General features: G+C 37.9%; 1 protein-coding gene across 6 annotated transcripts in view; it reads right to left on the minus strand.

The window, feature by feature from the left end:
- Positions 1-19,721, minus strand: part of ATP11C (ATPase phospholipid transporting 11C) — a 169,078-nt gene that overhangs the window by 84,269 nt on the left and 65,088 nt on the right. For all 6 annotated transcript variants that reach the window (XM_070365486.1, XM_070365485.1, XM_070365489.1 and 3 more), the window contains 3 exons: positions 10,034-10,153; positions 3,728-3,817; positions 1,462-1,542 (listed from right to left, as the gene is read on the minus strand). In XM_070365486.1, coding sequence (XP_070221587.1) covers positions 1,462-1,542; positions 3,728-3,817; positions 10,034-10,153 — 291 coding nt within the window. The remainder of the gene's footprint in view (positions 1-1,461; positions 1,543-3,727; positions 3,818-10,033; positions 10,154-19,721) is intronic.

The raw sequence follows: 19,721 nt of genomic DNA on the forward strand, positions 1-19,721 counted from the left end.
GAACTCCATTTGTTTGAGCACCATCTCCTTTTTTTACATCATTTTGCTTTTTTTTCCTTTAATAGTGTCTGTGGAGAAGGCAATGGCAACCCACTCCAGTACTCTTGCCTGGAAAATCCCATGGACAGAGGAGCCTGGTAGGCTGCAGTCCATGGGTTAGCTAGGAGTTGGACACGACTCAGCGACTTCACTTTCACTTTTCACTTTTATGCACTGGAGAAGGAAATGGCAACCCACTCCAGTGTTCTTGCCTGGAGAATCCCAGGGACGGGGGAGCCTGGTGGGCTGCCATCTCTGGGGTCGCACAGAGTCGGACACGACTGAAGCAACTTAGCAGCAGCAGCAGCAGGATCTGTACCTTTTCAAATATAACTGTTTGAAAAGTCTCTTGATCACCTTCCCCTTTTTCTCTCAGGTGCTATATTGATTCCTATCCTGTCCTTCTTTAGGGCAATGCTTAGACTATCACTTCATATGGGAACTTTCAGTGATGTCAGTGAGGAAACAAAGGCCCCAGCGTGAACTAGTATTGGGAGTAAAATGAATCAGTAAGAGCTTTTTGAAAACCAAACAGGCTATTCTTAGAACCAGCAATTCTATGATGTTAAAGAAAGTAATCTTAACATCCTCAGGGAAATAACATCCCCAAAGTCTTTATTTAGCAACCAAACACTTGATACAATATCCTTTCAGTTCTGGGTAGACAAGATAGAAGACCAGATAACCCCAAGAAGAAAGGGAACCATGTTCTCAATATTGTTAAGCAAACCTTTATTTTGGACATTCTTTGGGACACTTTCTAAAGGACTTTGATAAGTACTGTCTAAAAGTCTCCTTGTAACCTGTCAGCTTCTGGTACAGGAAAAACATTGTTAACTACTCCTTAACCACATTTCCTGTTTCCGTTTTTCAATTTCATTGGGATTTGTCAAAACACCTCTTCAGCAGCATCAGGAAAGACAACAGAATTAAAGTATTTATACTCTTGAGTTCAGAGAAGGAAATGGCAACCCATTCCAGTACTCTTGCCTGGAGAATCCCAGGGACAGAGGAGCCTGGCTGGCTACAGTCCATGGGGTCAAAAGAGTTGGACGTGACTGAAGTGACTTAGCGCACGTGCGCACACACACACGCACACACACACACACACACACTCTTGAGTTCTCTGCTATAGGTGCAATTTAAAAAGTCCACAAGAATGGGAATTTTTCAGACAGATACAACACATTAAAAAATGCAATGCACATTACAAATTTACCTCCCACTCCCTGAGTGAGGTGTACCTTCTACCTACTCTCCTTTTAGGGTTACATTCCTCCCTCCAAAAAATAGTAATAAAGGAGCAAAGAAATTAAAGATGTGTCTTATAACCATTTTAATGGGTTTTCAATAAGAACAAAATATAAACTCTCATGTCAGACAGGACTGAAATGCAAGCATAATTGTAAATTAGAAATTTACCTGCTTGATGGCTGTAACAGTTATAACGAAGAAAAGTGGAAGTCCACTGGTAATTGGGCTAGTTGGTGTGTCTACTGTTACCTAAGTAAAGAAAGTAAATTGAGAGTAAAATGAAAAGCCACCATTAATATGCAGTACTTACATGCTACAAACATTTCAGACAAAAATGTAAACAAAACATATCCCAGTAGCAGCATGAATGCTAACTTTCCTTAAAACAAAAGCAATCCACCTAGCCGTTAGTTTAAGAAAATAGTTCTAAATTTAGGCTTAGTTTTCATGCCAGCTTGGACTAACCCCTAGACTGAAATATATCCATTCAATGGTACTCTGTTGAGTACCATTCTGTCAGCCTTTGTGCTATTATCAGCCAGGGTCTAGAGATGCTGCTTTATTTTAAACAAGATGGAGAAAAGTTCCTGCCCTCATAAGAGCTGGCAACTTACAGTGAAAACCAGACATTAAAACAAGTTAGATTTGAAGAGTATATAGAAGTTAACTAGATGGAAGGGAGGGCATCCTAGGCGCAGTGAGGCACATATTGAAAGTCTCTATGGGAGGAGGGCATGTGAGAAAATAAAGGAAGCCAGCAGCAAAAGAGCACGTGGTGTGAGAAGAGGCTGGAGGGGAAACGGGGCCAGACCTAGCAGGGCTCTCCAGATAAAGTTCATTCTTTATCTCACAAACAGTGGGAAATAATTGAAGCTTTTAGGCAAGGAGAGGTCACGTGAACAGAACCACATTCCAAAAGGTCATTCTCATTGCTTTGTGGAAAATGGAATGGAAGGGAACAAAAGTGGAGGGAGGGAGTCCATTTAGGAGGCTAGTACACTTATCCAGGTAAGAGATGATGGCTTGGACAAAGGTGGTAGCAGCAAATAAAAAAAGAAGTTCCAGAGACATTTAGGAAGCAACACTGGTAAGGAATTTCTTGTAAGTGGTGGTTAAAAATGTCTCCCAAGTATCTGATTAACATGGCTAGGTGGATGTTGTCATTCATTGAAATAGGAAATCCTGAAAGAGAACTAAATTTGAGGCAAAGAGGATCATGGGGTCACTCTCCTTTTACATAGCTCTGTGCCTTCTTGCACACACTGAGATATCAGTCTGGATTCCTCACCACATAAGCTCTCTAATCTTTCAAGTCTTAAAGTCACCTATTCTTTGAAGTCTTCTCAAGCTTCTCTTGGGTAGGAAGAAAAATCATAACTTCCACTGTGTCCGCACAGAATTTTGCTCATACTAGTTTTATGACATTTACCACATTAAATTGAGTGAATACATGATTGTCTTTTTTGGCTATAACGTAAAATTCCTTTTGGGTAGAAAAGGCAATCTTGATCTTCACTGTACCTGCTAAAATCTTTGTTATCTGGACCACTGCCTGGCACACAGGTGCTTGCTGAACTGAACTGAAGTGTGCTGCATGCCAAGTGGAATGATTGTGTGCATAATCTTCTACACAGTTTATTTATTCTATGCTGTTCTATAAGACATCTCACCATTGATCTAGAGGAGCTCCGCCTCAAATGTCCCATCATTCATGACTGAAATTGGTTCTTCCCCATATCACAACCCAGACTGGTTTTAACTTGCAGGGCTAAATTGAATTATAGTACTATTTACTCAAAGTGGATAAACAGAAGCACTTAAGATCAGCAAGGCATTTGAGCAATTTTATTGGGATGTTTTTGCTTTGCTTTAAAACAATGAAATGAGAAAAAAAATACCTTTAATGTAGTAAAATTTTCAAAGGGTAATTCTGGCAAGGGAAAGATTTTAATAGCTTATAGACTGAAAGATGGAAAATGAAATTTAAAATGTCTAAAATTTAAAACACAAAACATTAGTAGGAACACTGAGAAGCAAACCAATGTACAAGGATTTCATCCTTAAAGTAAATAAATGAGGAAAATCAAAACTGGTAATCAAGAAGATAAGTGATAAATTTTCAATTAAACTGAAACAGGTGCTTAACAAAGTGAAACTATTAACTTGAACTATTTTCAATTTTCATACATACCACTATATATAAAAGTACACAATGCATGTTTGTCTAAGATGAACAAAGATATGAAATCCATGAAAGTTTAAAAAAAGTAACAAAGTCTCAAATATAAAATTGAGTACAGCTTAAAATATATTAGTACTTTAAAAAGTGTTATTATAATAAGCCATGAACAACTTTTTAATCACAGGGCATTTCAAGGTTAGAAATGGACTGAAAATCTGCTTGAAGAAATGAAGTTTCTAATGGAGCTCTTACCTGTATAAGAAAAATTATAAGAAAATAAAAATTTGCAATTCTTCTAAACTGTTCAAACAGATTCTTTGGGAGGAAATTCCAAAGTGTATACTATATGGGAGGGAAAAAAAAAGATTATTAGAAAGGAAACTTGAAAAAGATTCCAGATTATCACAATACTTTGAAAGCATGTTAAAACCCAAACCTCACAGACAAATAAGTGTGTGCTTAGACGTATAGCATAAAACACTCTGCAAGAGTCAGGTTTTCACTTGGAGCATTCTAACTGGGCCATCTGTCCTTCAGCTTTGCTTTCCCTGGCCCAATCTATATTAGGTTCCCTGTTATCTGCTCTCATATCACCCTATACTTCACTGGGATCACGCGTTTCAGTGAATAATTATATGTGTGCATATTTTAATTAAAGTCTCTCCCTCAAGAGGCACTGAGATCTAAAAGGGAAGACTATTCATCTAGTCTTTTTATTATTTTTCTCCAACTCCTAGCACAGTGCCTAACATAAAGTAGACACTCAATAAATTAGTTGGATGAATGAATGAACTAATTAAATTAATTTTTCTGGCTGTGCTAAGCTTTGGAAAGTTTATCATCATCACAGATAAAATTCTGTCCCTATCACTGTTTCCCACCTCCATGACAGCCTTGGTATACATATAACCTTAGATCATAGACAGCTTACATTTTAATCAACAACATACCAACCTTGTACTTTGATAACAGGTAGTGGGTAAAGGTTTCAATGCTAAATTGTACACAGGCAGGAGGAGAAAACTCTTGGGCCAGCTGTCAAATCACAAAGACTTTCTCACTGGTACGTTAAGCTCAAGGACCAGGGCATTTTAAAATCATCCAAAGTTGGATTTTCTAGATGTCTTAATAAAGACCAGAAACCAGAAAGAAAAAAATGTTTCTTAACCTAAAGATCTAAGTTTATACTTGCACGGTCTCCATTTGTGAGAAAATATTTATTAGGTAAGGTGACCGAAAAAGCCAAAGTTGCAGAGCATGATACAATAGATGGGGCTTTACTACTAACCTCCCTTTAAAAGGTGTATAGGCCCAAGGTTCAGGGAAACCCAAGAATAGAAAGATGAATGGAGGCAAATATATTCAGTGAAGCAACTGCATTACAACCAACAGCCCACCTAGAAGGTTCTTCTCCCAGGGTTCATAGAAGTGCCTCAGGGAAGCCCATTCAACTTGTGTGTGGATGTGTATCACTTAGGAGAAGAGAGTCCACAGTTTTCAGATTCCCAAGGCAGCTTGTGACCAAAAAGAAAAGGGATCAAAACCACAGGTCCAGTCACTCTGAAGCTGCCCTAGTTCAGATGAGCACTTAACTCCCGATGACTGAAGGTCAGTTTTCTAAAACAACAAACTAAACTCCAACAGGCTAACAGCTGAGCTTCTGGCTTGTTGACCTTCTGTTCCTTAAGTAAAGGGTTTTAAATTAAACAAACAAACATTGGGACTGTGAGAGTCCTCTGTGGGGTGTGAACATGTCGAAGGGAACATTTTTGTTGTTGTTTCTAGGCCCCCACTGTGTCCCTCTGTTTTAACTTCCTAAATGAACTGCTTCCTTGAGGAACTCTGGTCAGTCTCTTGATAGGCAACTATTACTACATGCCCTCTTCTTTCCTATATCAGATCATGAACTACTAAGAGGTCAGAGAACATATAAACATAAGCTCCCTTCCCTTCCATGCCTAGAACAGTGTTCAGCATGTAGAAGGTATACAAGAAATGTTGAACTAAACTTGTGTTTTGGCCATTTCCTCCACTGCTCTAACTAAAAAGTAAATTAAGCTTCTTGTCTCTGTTATAATACAAATGCAATATAGCATACATTATTTCAATGCAGACTAAGAGAAGCCTACTTTTAAATAGTGTTCTAATTAAAACTGAAATGAAATGAAAGCTGCATATACCAAGTTATTCAAATTGACTTGTTTACCTAAAATGTGAACTCTCAGACTTAGTTGCCACAAACCAAAAATAATGTTAACTCACAGGAAGAAAATGTTTAGAGCATTTGTTTCATACATGATGTTGAAAATGGACATTTTTTGGGTCAAAAGTCAGTTCTTGCTCAGAGAAGTCAGTAAGTGGATCTTCTATACTATCTTAACATGCAAGCCTAAACTAAAAAAGCAACCCTGACATCTAGAACACGTTTTAAAAGTTTCTTGGTGGCTCAGACGGTAAAGCGTCTGCACGCAATGAGGGAGGCCTGGGTTTAATCCCTGGGTCAGGAAGATCCCCTGGAGAAGGAAATGGCAACCCACTCCAGTGCCCTCGCCTGGAAAATCCCACAGGCAGAGGAGCCTGGTAGGCTACAGTCCATGGGGTCTCAAAGAGTCGGACAAGACTGAGAGACTTCACTTTTATTTTCTTCAAAAGTTTCTTCAGAAAAATGCCAACTTCCCAAGTATGTGCAATGCATTTTCATTTTCCCTAGAGTGAATTAAACAACTGGTACACAACTGTGGCCTTTGACTGAAACAACTGTGGGTCCCCACCCTCACACACCTATCATCTAATTTAATTTGAAATCAAAACCTTGTAACTTTGATAAATAACTTTCCTAATTTAAAGTAGAGAGTATGAAGGGAATCTCAGTTTTGAGAGTCTATTAAACTGAAAATTTTAAACAAAAGGAAACTTTAGAACACTACTTGTTTTTACCCAAAGTCCAAAATTTTCCAATTTAGCCTTTAAAATGCTGATGGGAAAGCTAAAGCTCCAAATAACTTGTTCTAATATTTCTGTGTATCATGAGAAAAGGGATACCAGCTAAAATGAAGTAGTTAATTATGTAAAGTGGCAAAATCAACAACCAGTTGTGAAGGAGCACTGACTTTTCTTACTACTGGCATTTGAATGCGATGTAACAAAAATAACTGTACTTGAAGATTAGTTGTAAATAAGCAAAGCTCTAGGTTGAATAACTGTTCACTTTGCTAAATGACTGTACCATGTGATTATCAACTCTCCTTGATGTAGGCAGTAAATCCAATTTTGAGCATCACAGCAGCCTTCTTTCATTTTCATTACCAATGTTAAGCAGAACTTTCTGCTTTTTCAAAGTATCACTCTTTCTACCATAAATTCAGAATGGCAAAAGGAGTTACCAAGACAGTACTACATTAGGATTTAGTAACTTTAGCTTAAAAGGCACCTTCAGGGAGTTTGATAAAATGCAAAGACATGTCTAAGAAATTCTACTGATGCTTTTGATTTTTAAAATGAGAGAAAATGCTAGTGTAATTTTAGTCTTGAAACTTTAATACATTCTTTCACATAGGAGAAGTTAAGTTTAACCTTGGGCATAGCTTCAAAGACTTAGGAGGAGCTCCCTGATTCTTATCCCACTGAAGGGCCTTCAAGATGAGGCTCAGAAGTTTTAAATGAAAAAAAAAAAAAAAAAAAAAGTAGAATAGAGAAAAATGATGGAACCTAAGATCTTAAAGATCTAGTTTCTTTTGCTGCAGAAGGGGATTTCCAAGTTTTGTACCAGTTACAAAATTCTAGTGATTTCCAAAGGTCCCTGCTCAGTGCACTAAAATAGGAAGGCCAAAGAGAACAAGTTTTTCTAAACAAAGTATTTGTGCATCCCAAAAGAAGAAAAGGATGCTAATTTTATGTTAATAAAACTTAAATTTTTATCAAAGTGTTATTTTCAGTGTTCCTGTATTAACAGGACTTATTCCCAGTGATATTACATTACTGATGGCATCTGTAAACAAACAAAAGGCAGCCAACTGAGAAAGTTATTTTTATTATCGAATGGTTTAGAAAGGAAATCAACACTTGCTACAAATGTTGTACATTTCTTCAATTAAAAGTGTTGTACATTTCTTCAATTAAAAGATTCTGGTGCAAATACCATCATCAGCCAAAGGGCAATGTGAGGAAGAGAAAGTCAAATTATGGAACATTTTTCTCTCCAAACTGGACCTGAAGGCTTCTTTTTAGCATATTTGAAACACAGGAGACTGAGGAAATCAGTACTACTGCTCAGGACTGCAGTAATAATAATAATCACAAAAATATAAATAACAATAGCAGTTACCATCTACTGAATTGTTATTGCATGCCAAGCACAGTGCTTCAATGGTTTCTGTGAATTACTTTATCCGCATCACAATCCTGTGAGATAAGTAGTTAATAGCCCCATTTTACTGATAAGAAAATGGGGACATAGGAAGGTTATATAACTTTAACTTCAAACACAGATCTCCTGTTTATAAGGGTGAAGCTCTTTACCAATACACTATATGCTGTTCCCTTATAACTATTTATTGTACTAAAATTTCATTCTTTTTGTGAAGTCAGTATACTGTCCATTCCTTTTTTTCTGCTCTATAGCTATTATGAAAAACAGATCAGTTAATAAGCAGTTAACTAGACAAACTGTAAAAATAAAATATCTACAAAGAAAAAGACGTGTTAGTCTATCAATGTAGACGCATTCACTACTGTGGTTTCTAAAACACATACATACATACTGTATATGCAAGTATGTTTAGAACCAGTTTGTATTTGCCCATGAATTCCTTATTATTTAAAAAACATCCTATTGCATTGTTTTGACTACTGGCAAAACTAAAGTTAAAATATGAAAAATATTCTATGAAACACAAAAACAGTTGAGAATTAACTGAGTTTTATATGTCCCTTTAATATGCAAAAATACATGGTATATTACAACAAGTAGATTTTCACTAGCTCAGTGAAAAGTCGCTTGACTATCAGTGTGTCACTTTATCATTTTCCACATTAAGCAGTATGGGAAAAAATAATTCCCTAAAAGTAAAGGAGAGAAAACTGAGGGAGGAGCCCGAATAGCACACTGATATGAAAACAGCTCTTTATTCAGAGCCACTATATCTTATAAAGCAGTTCTGTTCCTGGCTTATCACTAACTTTGCTTCATGACCATGACTAACTTAAGTTCTCTGGGTTTGCTTTCTCCATCTGTAAAGTCGGAGTTGAACAAGAGGATCTCTTAGGATGTTTCAGTTCTATATTAAGTCCATGATTCTGAGCCAAAGGACTACTACTGACTGTTTTCTTGAATACTAAGGGTGAGTCACAATTTTCGGTGAAAGAACTATTCACTATCTTGGGCACAGGTACAGAAACTTCTAGCTGACAATAAATTTCTGCCACAAGGTTAAAGATTAACAGGAAACAGACATTTAAACTCAGAGTGTTCTATAGTCCAATGGATCTGCTCATTAGGTAACACAGTTTTCAATCATTCTGTCCATATTTTACATGCTACTCTCCCAGCTAAGTACAATCTATCTGCATTATATCACTACCCAAACAGAAATCACATGTTTGAAAATTAAAATGTTACATTTGCAAAGGAAGGGTATAACTTTGTGTTTCAGATCCTCGGTGTCTGTCAACATGCAATGAACCAATATTCACCAACATTTGAGGTCTACCTTATCATGCTGCATGAAGAAGCGAGGAAAATTATCAAGATCTGTACCATACTAGAAGACACAGCAGTCTCTAGATGGTGCCAGCAATCTAGCACCTAGCACCTAACCTCCTCAGTCAAGGGGAAAGATTAGCAAACTAATACTTGTAGATTGATGACTACTGGGTACTGAGTTATAAATAATGCTTTCTTGTATGGAACATAAGCTCCATTTCACTAATGAGGACATTCAGACTGAGAGATTAATTTGCCCAAAGTCACACAGCTAGTAAATGATCAGACCAGGATTTAAACAGGTCTTCAGGCCACTTCTTTTAGCATTACACAATGCTAAATAAAGTAAGATGATTATTCAAATGGTAACACAGTCATGGTGATTGAACCCTTAACTGTTCAAGCAGTGCACAGAACAGAATGTACCCTTTAGGACCCAGGAGTGTACTTGAGAAGCTCTGCAATGGAACAGAAAGAGATACAAATGTCACTCTAAGATAACACCCTCTGGAAGAATGTAAATTATTTACAACCCAGTCCATCCACACAAGGGCAATTCAGGAAGCTTTGGGCAAGTAAATAATTCCACTTTAAGCACACTTTAAGGCTTAAAGTCATACATATAATCAACAGGCATGGTGAATCATAATGGAGAGCAAGGAAACACTCTTTCAGCTATAATGAGACAAAGTGATGCTTTTAAAGAAACTTTTGGTGGAGTAACTACTACAGTTGGTCTATGATTGGTACAAACGCACATTCAGGAATGCATATATAAATGTCTCAGCTTACAGCATAAATAAAAATAAGTATTATTTGGCTTACTATATGAACATCTATTGAGTTAAACAACTTACCTTAGATGAGATTATTCTATTATCACAAAATTTTTGTGCAATGTATGCTTCAGTTTCTGAAACTGGATGATTGCCAACAAATACTGTGCGCGTACCAACTCGCTTCTCTTCTCCAGCACACTGACCAAAAGAAAGAGGAAAACAGATCAGTTTTTCATCACATTTCTCCATGCTTCTACCGAACACAGAATTCTTATCTAAGTGTCTAAGCATCTTTGGCTATTGTCTAGAGAGAGAATAGTAGGGAGAGTAGAAACCTTGTTAGGAAATTCAAACTCCACTGTTAGTAAAAGTTTTGTTTAGGCCAACTGCTCTGAGGCCAGCATTGCAATTCTAAATGTTTAAATTGAAGTATCCTACAGAAAGAGTATTTTTCCTGCCAAGCATTTTCTTTCATCTACAGGATCTAACCATCACTGTCACAGCAAACACTAATTTAGAAAAGGTCAGATTGGGAATATTTAATTTATTACACAAGAAGCGTTGAAGACAACCTTGTAAATTTCATTATCAGACAGCAGAAAGCAGAATGCAAAATTCTTATAAACTGAAAATAATTGCTTCACAGGAATATAGAATGGCTACCTCTATTAATGGAGTGATCAACTATTTCTAGAAAGAAAAGTTGCAATTCTTCGGCTTTTCAAGGAAAGATATTCTTTTGTGATCTCTCAGAACTTATTGCCAAAAAGTCCCATTTCACACAATATAACTCTAATGCCCATTCTGTATTTTTAAAAAGTAGATTCACTGAATCTAGAAGCTACAAGATTCAGGTCCATTTTTACCTCACAGTTTTATTTCATTGAGGCTTCACTCTGTTTTCTCATCTTAAATCAGGATAATATACTTCCTTATATAAATCTAGAATAGTTCTCTTTTTTAAGTTTTTTAATTAATCTATTTAATTGGAGGATAACTACTTTACAATATCGTGATGGGTTTTGCCATACATCAACCAACGTGAATCAGCCACAGGTGCACATATGTCCCCCCATCCTGAACCCTCCTCCTACCTCCCTCCCCACCCTATCCCTCTGGGTTGTCCCAGAGTACTGGGTTTGGGTGCCCTGCTTCATGTATTGAATTTGTACCGGTCATCTATTTTACATATAGTAACGTACGTGTTTCAATGCTATTCTCTCAAATCATCCCACCCTCGCCTTCTCCCAGAGTCTGCAGGTCTGTACTTTATATCTGTGTCTGTTTTGCTGCCCTGCATATAGGATCGTCATTACCATGTTTCTAAATGGAATAGTCTCTTGTGATGGCACTGTTTTAACATGTTTGAGACAACCATTTATTTAAGTCAAAGGAAGTATGATAGAAACCAATATCCACTTCTTTATTTCCTTATTTTTTTAAAAAAGAAGCATTAATTCCACAACCTAAAATGTTTTAAAGTATATAGCCACAAAGATTTATGTTCAGTGATCTATTTAAAGGTCAAAGATATAACTCTCTACCCCTGAAATAATCATTTTAAGCAAGACTACTTAGAGGTTGCAAAGTTCTCCAAATGTCTATGTTTTGGTGTATTCCAGTCTGAATTTCTGTACCTCAAACAGATAGAGGGAAAATAATTTTTCTGATTGAAAAAAAAATTACCCTAAAATATGGTAAGACCTCTTGCTTCACCATTTTCATTTGAAGTTTATTAAGTAATTATCTAGTGGGGTCTGGCCTCCAAAATCGATAGGGAATCACTGGAAAAGTAACTGAGATAAATTGAAGTAGGAGAGATTTAGGCTGTATATAAATGATAACTACTGGAAGTACACCCTGGTATGGGCAGTATTCTTGCCTGGAGAATCCCAGGGACGGGGGAGCCTGGTGGGCTGCCGTCTATGGCGTCACACAGAGTCGGACACGACTGAAGCGACTTAGCAGCTTAGCAGCAGCATGGGCTAAAAGGGAGCTTGTGGGAATTCAATCTACGGCAATCTGGAAAAAGTCACAAAGTCATCAATGCTCTACAACTGCTATTCACCCGCCTGCCCCAAGACAGGGCATTAGAACAACTGACTGTACAAGGTCCTTCGCATGCTAAGGGTCAGTGATTAACACGTAAATTTTCAAACAGCTCCTGGAAACCAGTAAACAATATCTTTACCTGAATGGTAACTATATACATTTTGATTTAGGGACTGACTTTATTTGCAACTGTAATATACAGGGTCTGAACACAGAAGAGCACTACATTTCCCATAATATCCATTTTGCAAAAAGTAAATTCACCTTTTTAAAGGTATAGTTTACTCTGTTCCCCTCCCCTAGCTTTCTGTTGCAAGTTACAGTCCCACTGTAGTCTCTACAACAGACCAGAAATTGTCAAGTCCATACACACAATACAATTTAAATTCTTTCATTTAATAGTCACATGGCTATCTAGTTTTTCACACAAGAAGTGGCTATAGAGCAAGAACCACCTTTCATGCCAGTTCTCAGATCATTCAACAAATGAAAAGGGGGAAGAGGAAAGAGGTAGACCAGTGAAGCGGGATGTTTCCTGCACTGCCACTACGGATTGTTTTCCTCAGTTAACAGTAGCCACAGATTAACCTAAAACCAAACTGAAGTAGCACTATCCCAATTCTGAATTGTCTTCGACTTTCTTCTGTGGCAGATAACTTTCCAAAGTACAACAGGAAGGTACAAGCATAAAGCAATTTTTCAGGCACGTGATCTTTTTATGAATTTTATGAATGCTATGCAAATAGCATTTATAGTTTTACTAAGAGCTTCCCTCATACTTCACCTCTGATTTCTTTCAAGTGACCTCTATCTCCATTAAATAGGAGAAAATGGATTGAAATTGCTGTGCAGGTTTGGGGAGGGAGAGAGGGGGTGGGAGATCCAGACAATGACCATTGTTAGATGAGGAAATAGGAGCCTGAGAAAAGTTGTAGAATGTATGCTCCTGAGGATTTTTCAAAAAAGGGCAAAGTCTCCTCAGGTCTGGCAGGTTGGAGTTTGGAGCTGCCTGAGGACTGGGTCTGGGGTGGGGTGAAATAGATGACTTTTCCATGTTTGTCAACCTAAAAATCTGATGAACCCGCAATTTCTGGTAGAATTTGTTTCAACTCTGTAATGTTGCTTGGTTCACATAAAAATGGCAAAACTGACTATATGTGTAAATTCATTGTAATTTTCCACTTCTGCCAATGTAGTGTTAAAGCAGTGGTTTTAGCTCCTGTAATTTTGAATAATGTAGGTGCCTTAGCCAAGGGAGAGAAACTCTAAATAGGAATTATAAAAAAAAATCCTGTTTGGATGGCACACAATGTAGTCTAGAGTGGGAGTGTATGATTCCTGCCACTTCGTAATGAATTTTAATTCATTAGGAGTCCATCCTGTGTTGAAGTGCTTCCCATGCAAATGTCCTTAGGAATGGCATTTATTAAAATTGAAATGAGTTGGCACCAATTCTATTTTAATGACATATCATACACACTACAATTAAAAGAGTGGAAAATATTTAAAAGTATATTTATAGTGTATGAATTAACACAGAAGTTAATTTAATTTTCTTATTCATGCTAAAAATCACCCTTTTGTACTCCTGAATTATAAACTAAATCCTGTTTTTAAAAAAAACAAAAAACAAAAAAAACTCCAATAATTTATTCAAGACATAGTCTCTCAATAAACATCAGAGTAGGGCTTTCCTGATGGTCCAGTGGTTGAGAAACTGCCTGCCAATGCAGGGCACACAGGTTTGATTCCTGGTCCATGAAGATCCCACATTCTGCAGAGCAACTAGGCCCATGCACCATAACTACTGAGCCCACACATCTCAACTACTTAACTCTAACCCTAGAGCCTGTGCTCTGCAACAAGAGAAGCCACTGCAATGAGAAGCCCACGCACTGCAACTAGAGAGGAGCCTCCCCTCACCACAACTAGAGAAAAGTCCATGCAGAGCAAAAAATAAAATAGATAAATAAATCTTAAAAAACAACAACAACAAAAACTGAGAGTAAAAAGGTACTGTTATTCAACTAGTACAATCTTAAAATCCTATGCCTTTGCTAGTCATAAACAAAAAAAAGCTGCTGGAAGTATAATTTGTTTCTTGATTGTCTCTAGACCAGTGACTCAATAAGAACTGAGGGAAAACAGAGAACTCAAGACTGTCATCATGAAAGCTAGCACAGTTTCTAAAACACAGCTCACCTCTCCATCCATTCCACATATTGGCAGACTTGAATTTATCCCTTAATCATAGATCAGTGGTTCTTAAGTCTGGCCACACATTGGCTTTAAACATAATACCAATGGCTGGGTTTTTTAATTTAATTTTTCTAGAAGCTCCCCAAGTGACAGTTCTAATTTGCAGTCAGGACTGAGAATTACTGCTACAGAACCTCACTCTTTGAATTAATGACTGACCTTCATCAACATCCTACAAGTTTTTAGTACACCAGGCATAATGCTATACTTCTAAAGCAATCAAAATAATTTAAATAATTAGCTTTTCAAAAGACAAAAAATGCAAATAACCATCAAGTAGTAACCCTTCCAAACATTTTAAGCTGCTCACAAAATGAGATTCTTCGTCAATACTCATCTACTACCCATCGATCATTCAGATCACTGATAATGAAAATTACAGGCCCTGAAAACATGCAAAGCTACTCGGGTTATCAGCAAATAATCAATAATGTAATCTCCAACAATCACAGCACTACTTTTATTGATCATCAAACTGCTCTCTGTGAGTTACTAAAGCAAGAGGACAGCTTTCCTTATCGGTGGGTTCCACGTCTGTGGATTCCAGCAACATCAGACTGAAAATATTTCATGAGTGGGGGAAGATCCAGAAATTCCAAAAAGCAAAACTTGAATTTGTCACGCACCTAAAAACTATTTACATAGCATTTACATTGTACTAGGTATTGTAAATAATCTAGAGATGATTTAAATTATATGGGAGACATATGTAGCTTACATGCAAATACTATGCCATTTTACAGGACTCAAGCATCTGAGGGTCCTGAAATCAATCCCCTGCAGACATTGAAGGACTACTATATTTACTCTAAACTGAACAAAAAATCCTTATTAATAATCTGAACACTTGGCAATAATTTTAAACTATTCTCCACATTCCACCCCCAAAGCTATTTTTTTTCTCTGAAGCTCTAGTGTTTTTGAACAGTATAATCAGTCTTTAAAAGGCCAAATTCATGAAAGACAGAGCATTTCATAAAAATTTCAGCATTTCTATACTAAAGTTGGAAAAGTGAAAGTGAAAGTCGCTCAGTAGTGTCTGACTCTTTGTGACCCCATGGACTGAATAGTTCATGGAATTCTCCAGGACAGAATACTGGATGTGGGTGGCCTTTCCCTTCTCCAAGGGATCTTCCCAACCCAGGAGTCAAACCCAAGTCTCCCAGACTGCAGACCGATTCTTTACCAGCTGAGCCACAAGGGAAGTCAAGAATACTGGAGTGGGTAGCCTATCCCTTCTCCAGGGGATCTTCCCAATCCGGGAATTGAACAGGGGTCTCCTGCATTGCAGGCGGATTTTTTTTTTACCAGCTGAGCTATGAGGGAAGCCCACTAAGGGCAGAAGTTCTGCATAAGGTTAGAAGCACTCCAGTGCCAGGCAACATTTCCGGCGTATTAAGCTTCCTGGTTAAGATTTCTACAGTGGTCATATTGCTAAGGCTTCTAAGCCCATCCCATTATAACAAGCCAAGAATAGCCTTCATGCCTAATTTACAGTCATAACTCTAAAACGAGTCTTAAAAATTGCACTTTTCTGATTTTGCTTTTCCTGCATCTTCTTAAGTGATGAAGCTGTCTCTCCTTTGTTAGAGGAAGTGAAGCAAGATTGAGCCAGAGCATTTTGTCTTCTTGCCTTTAAAGCTTAATTATGGTTATATTAATCAATACTCTCAAACACCTGAGCAAAACACAAGTGAATATCCAAAGTACATCCCTAGGTGTGCAGGTAATCTCTAGGCAGGCATTACCCAATGGCAGCACATTTAATCGAATAGAAACTCCTATAGGAAAATGATATTAAGCGCCACAAAAACACTTCAATCAGCAAGTACAAAGCTTAGGAAAAAGCAGTGACCGTGAGGACTTGGGTTTGGAAGCTCAGGGTAAAGCTTTCATTATCTAAATGTGATCCACTGAGCAGTTTAATTTCACCGGGAACAATTAATTCTAAGTGTTCCCTCTGTGATCCTCTTCCCCACCATGCCTCACCCCAAGGACCTCAGTGCTACAGAAATGGGGCTCTGAAGAAGAAATGCAGCAAGTTTCTCACAGGGTAGCTATTAGAGTCGACAGATTGAAAGTGCTATAAGCCTTTAGTGATTCAGGAGTCTAACAGGAATTTTTTAAAAAATAATTCAGAGATTCTTCCATTTATAGAAGGTAACCTGAGACAAAATTCAAGCTGGGGCTCAGGAACTCCACTTTTTTTGGTAACAGCATCTCTCCTAAGGCAAACTTAACTCGAGATGAACTGGACACATCTACAAGGCCTCAGAAGTGACTTTTCATTTTCACTACACATATCTACACACCACCATGCATTCCCAATACTTAACCAGATGTTACTAATCAACAGGGAGGTACACAACTTCTAAGGATTGGAGAAACAGTAAGGCTGACAGACATGCCAGCCACACATTTACCATCACCCTCAGGAAATGGGTAAAAATACACAGGCAAATAGAAAGCAAGTCTAAAGAAGGCCCCAGGACCTCAAAGCCCAACCAGGCTGAAAGGGAACAGAATAAAATATAGATCACAAACCTCAGAGGCAGGAGAGGAAGGTGGGACCCTCTGCATACCGACACCCAGAAATTTGCTAACACAATGGCAGGTAAGTCACAGAGAGAACACTGCAAATTATCACACTACTTGTACCAACCCCTGTGATTTTTGTAAAGTTTCCCAGAATTTGGGAAGATGGCCAATTGGGGCTGGCAAGTTTGTGTACATCTGAAGGAGGTACTAGAAGACTTGGTTTGTTCCTTTAAGACTTTGAAGGGGTGCTCTGGTGGCCTGGCCTCTATTATCAGGTCATTTGACATCTTTTTTGTTACTTTTATCTGAAGTCTTGATTTGCCTTTGTAACTTTTGATTTTAAAGCATCATTACTTTAAAATATTAGTATTTTACACTACACAGCATTTTCTCCTCATCTTGTAAGTTCTTTTCTAACCCATGCCTGGTTAGACCAATGTAACCAATGGACCAATGTAAGAAGTGAGGCTAAAAATCAAACTTCTAAGGAAAATTCAACTGAACTTTTAGTTCTAAGCAGGTATATAGTATAAAAGGAAGAGATATAACCTAGGTATTCACGGTGATACAAGAAGTCCCCCAACTGTAAGAGAGTATTGGTCATAGTGTACACTGAAGTGTCAAAAAATGCATACCAAAATAAATATAATACTCAAGCAGATGGTTTTTGTAGCAAAATCCCTTAGAGCTGGAAGATTTTCTACTTTGCATTTAATTTTTTTCCCTTTGGCCCTGCAGCATACAGGATCTTAGTTCCCCACCCAGGGATGAAACCTGTGTCCCCTGCAGTGGAAGCGTGGAGTCTTAACCACTGGGCCACCAGGGAATTCCTTTCCCCACTTTTTAAACATCTCGTAGGAAAATTTTATCTCAGAAGCAAACAGTAATATGTAACAACGGCAAGGGAAAGACCCACTGGCTATTAGGGTGAAAAATACAAGAGACAAATTCTCAGCCAAAAGTCTTTCTAGGTCACCAGAGAAGAATTCTTATCACAGCATAAGAAGAGATAAACTTTGGCTAGAACAAAAAACATATTGCAAAAGAGGTGTCTGATGTCCTGAACAGAGTTTTATCTCCCATTTTAGTAACAGATTGTTATTATAAAAGTGATAATAAGTTTCCTAGAAAGGTCTAGCAGTTCAAATATATGCTGGAGCATGTCCACTGAAACCAATGAGTACATTCCTCTCCCCAACCCTGGGGCATTGTTAAATATCACACACAAAGCAAACTAGCTAGAAAAAAATGTCCAAGTTATAATTAGTTTAAATATCACATCCAGGCTATAGCTTTAAAAAAAAAAATCTCCAACAAAAGAGGTAGGTAAAAAACAAGTTTCCATTGTGGAGCATCACCGAGTTGAATAACCAAAGAAAACAAAGTGGGAGGGGCCTTATACAAGGTCACCACTTCTTCAGTGACCATTTTCTACCCTTCCATTCAAGGACATCGTGGCCCACTTCTTGGCTCAAATTACAATATCCTAAAGAAAAATCTGTTCTTGAAAAAGGCATCCTCCCTAGAGGTGAAGGCTTTTACAGGAGAAGCAGTAAAGTGTGATACCTGGGAAAAACCGAGCTTTAATTTAACAGTTAAAAAAAAAAGGTAATGAAACTTAAATGACTGCCTATAGTAGCATTAACAAAACACCCAGAGATCACTTTAAAGGACTTGAAAGGCTATCCAGGTGAAAAAAGGATGGTGCTTGCTGATATTATCCAATTATGTGAATATTAAAGCTCTAGGAACTGCTAGCACAGAACCAGGCAACGGTCTCACACAATTCAAGTATATGTATTTGATTTAAAGCAAGGAAGTTTCTGGCTCTACAGAAGAGGCATACCCAATTCTGATGCTACTCTTATTCAAGAAGGCAGGTTGAGTTACGGTCTATCGACTGAGAGCAAGCTCCTGGTGTTGAAAACACCATTTATGAAGAGGACCAGAGTGGGCCAGGGAGGCTGACAAATGTTGTATCTAGAAGCATGGGAGGGCCACTCAAAAAGTCCCCTGAGGCTGCTGTCCACAACACAGACCATTAGTCCTTTGAAACAGATCATCTGACACCATGGGAGTACAATTAAGAATTTATTTTTCTGTTTGTTGGCAAAGCACATGGTCATTTGGGAACTATACTAGAATTATTTGGCTCCCTAGGTGGCTCAGTGGTAAAGAATCCACTTGCCAATGCAGGAGATGTAGGTTCGACCCTTGGGTTGGGAAGATTCCCCTGAAGGAAATGGCAAAGCCGCTCGAGTACTCTTGCCTGGAGAATCCCAGGGACAGAGGAGCCTGGAGGGCTACAGTTCATGGCGCCACCAAGAGTCTGATGCAACTGAGCACGCACCCCACCCATGTACACACATACCCAGACACTGGAACACACACACTGGAATTATTTACATTGTCTCTAAATTTCACTTCTCTTCCAAGGTTTTGGATTAGTAACTGGTGTACAGTATAAACACTGGGTGCTGCTATAAACATAACAGGTGATCTATTTGTAATTATTCTTAAAACATGCTGAAAAGAGACATTAAAAATCAGCAATATGTTTGAAGTATAATGTATAACCTTCAGAGTACTGAAGCACAGAAAGAAGAACATATACAATATCTATTAGTTATTGTGTGTAGTAACATTGATTTGGTTTGCAAAATTTTAATATTTGGCCTTTTGGTACTGCCAAGTAGGAATGCCACACAAGGATGGATTACCAAGAACATCAGAAAACTCCATTCAATGTTTCACAAACTGCATTACATGGAATAAGTTAAGAATGAGGTTCCTTCCAGAAGGTGGAAAGTTACTCCTGTAACCCCTCCTCCTGGCTGTTCACAACAAATATTTACACAATAAACGCTTTAAAAAGTCTTATAGTAAAGAAGCCTCTATCTTTGTGTCAGTCAGCACT

Source organism: Bos mutus, chromosome X, assembly GCF_027580195.1.
Source record: "Bos mutus isolate GX-2022 chromosome X, NWIPB_WYAK_1.1, whole genome shotgun sequence".
NCBI lineage: Eukaryota > Metazoa > Chordata > Mammalia > Artiodactyla > Bovidae > Bos > Bos mutus.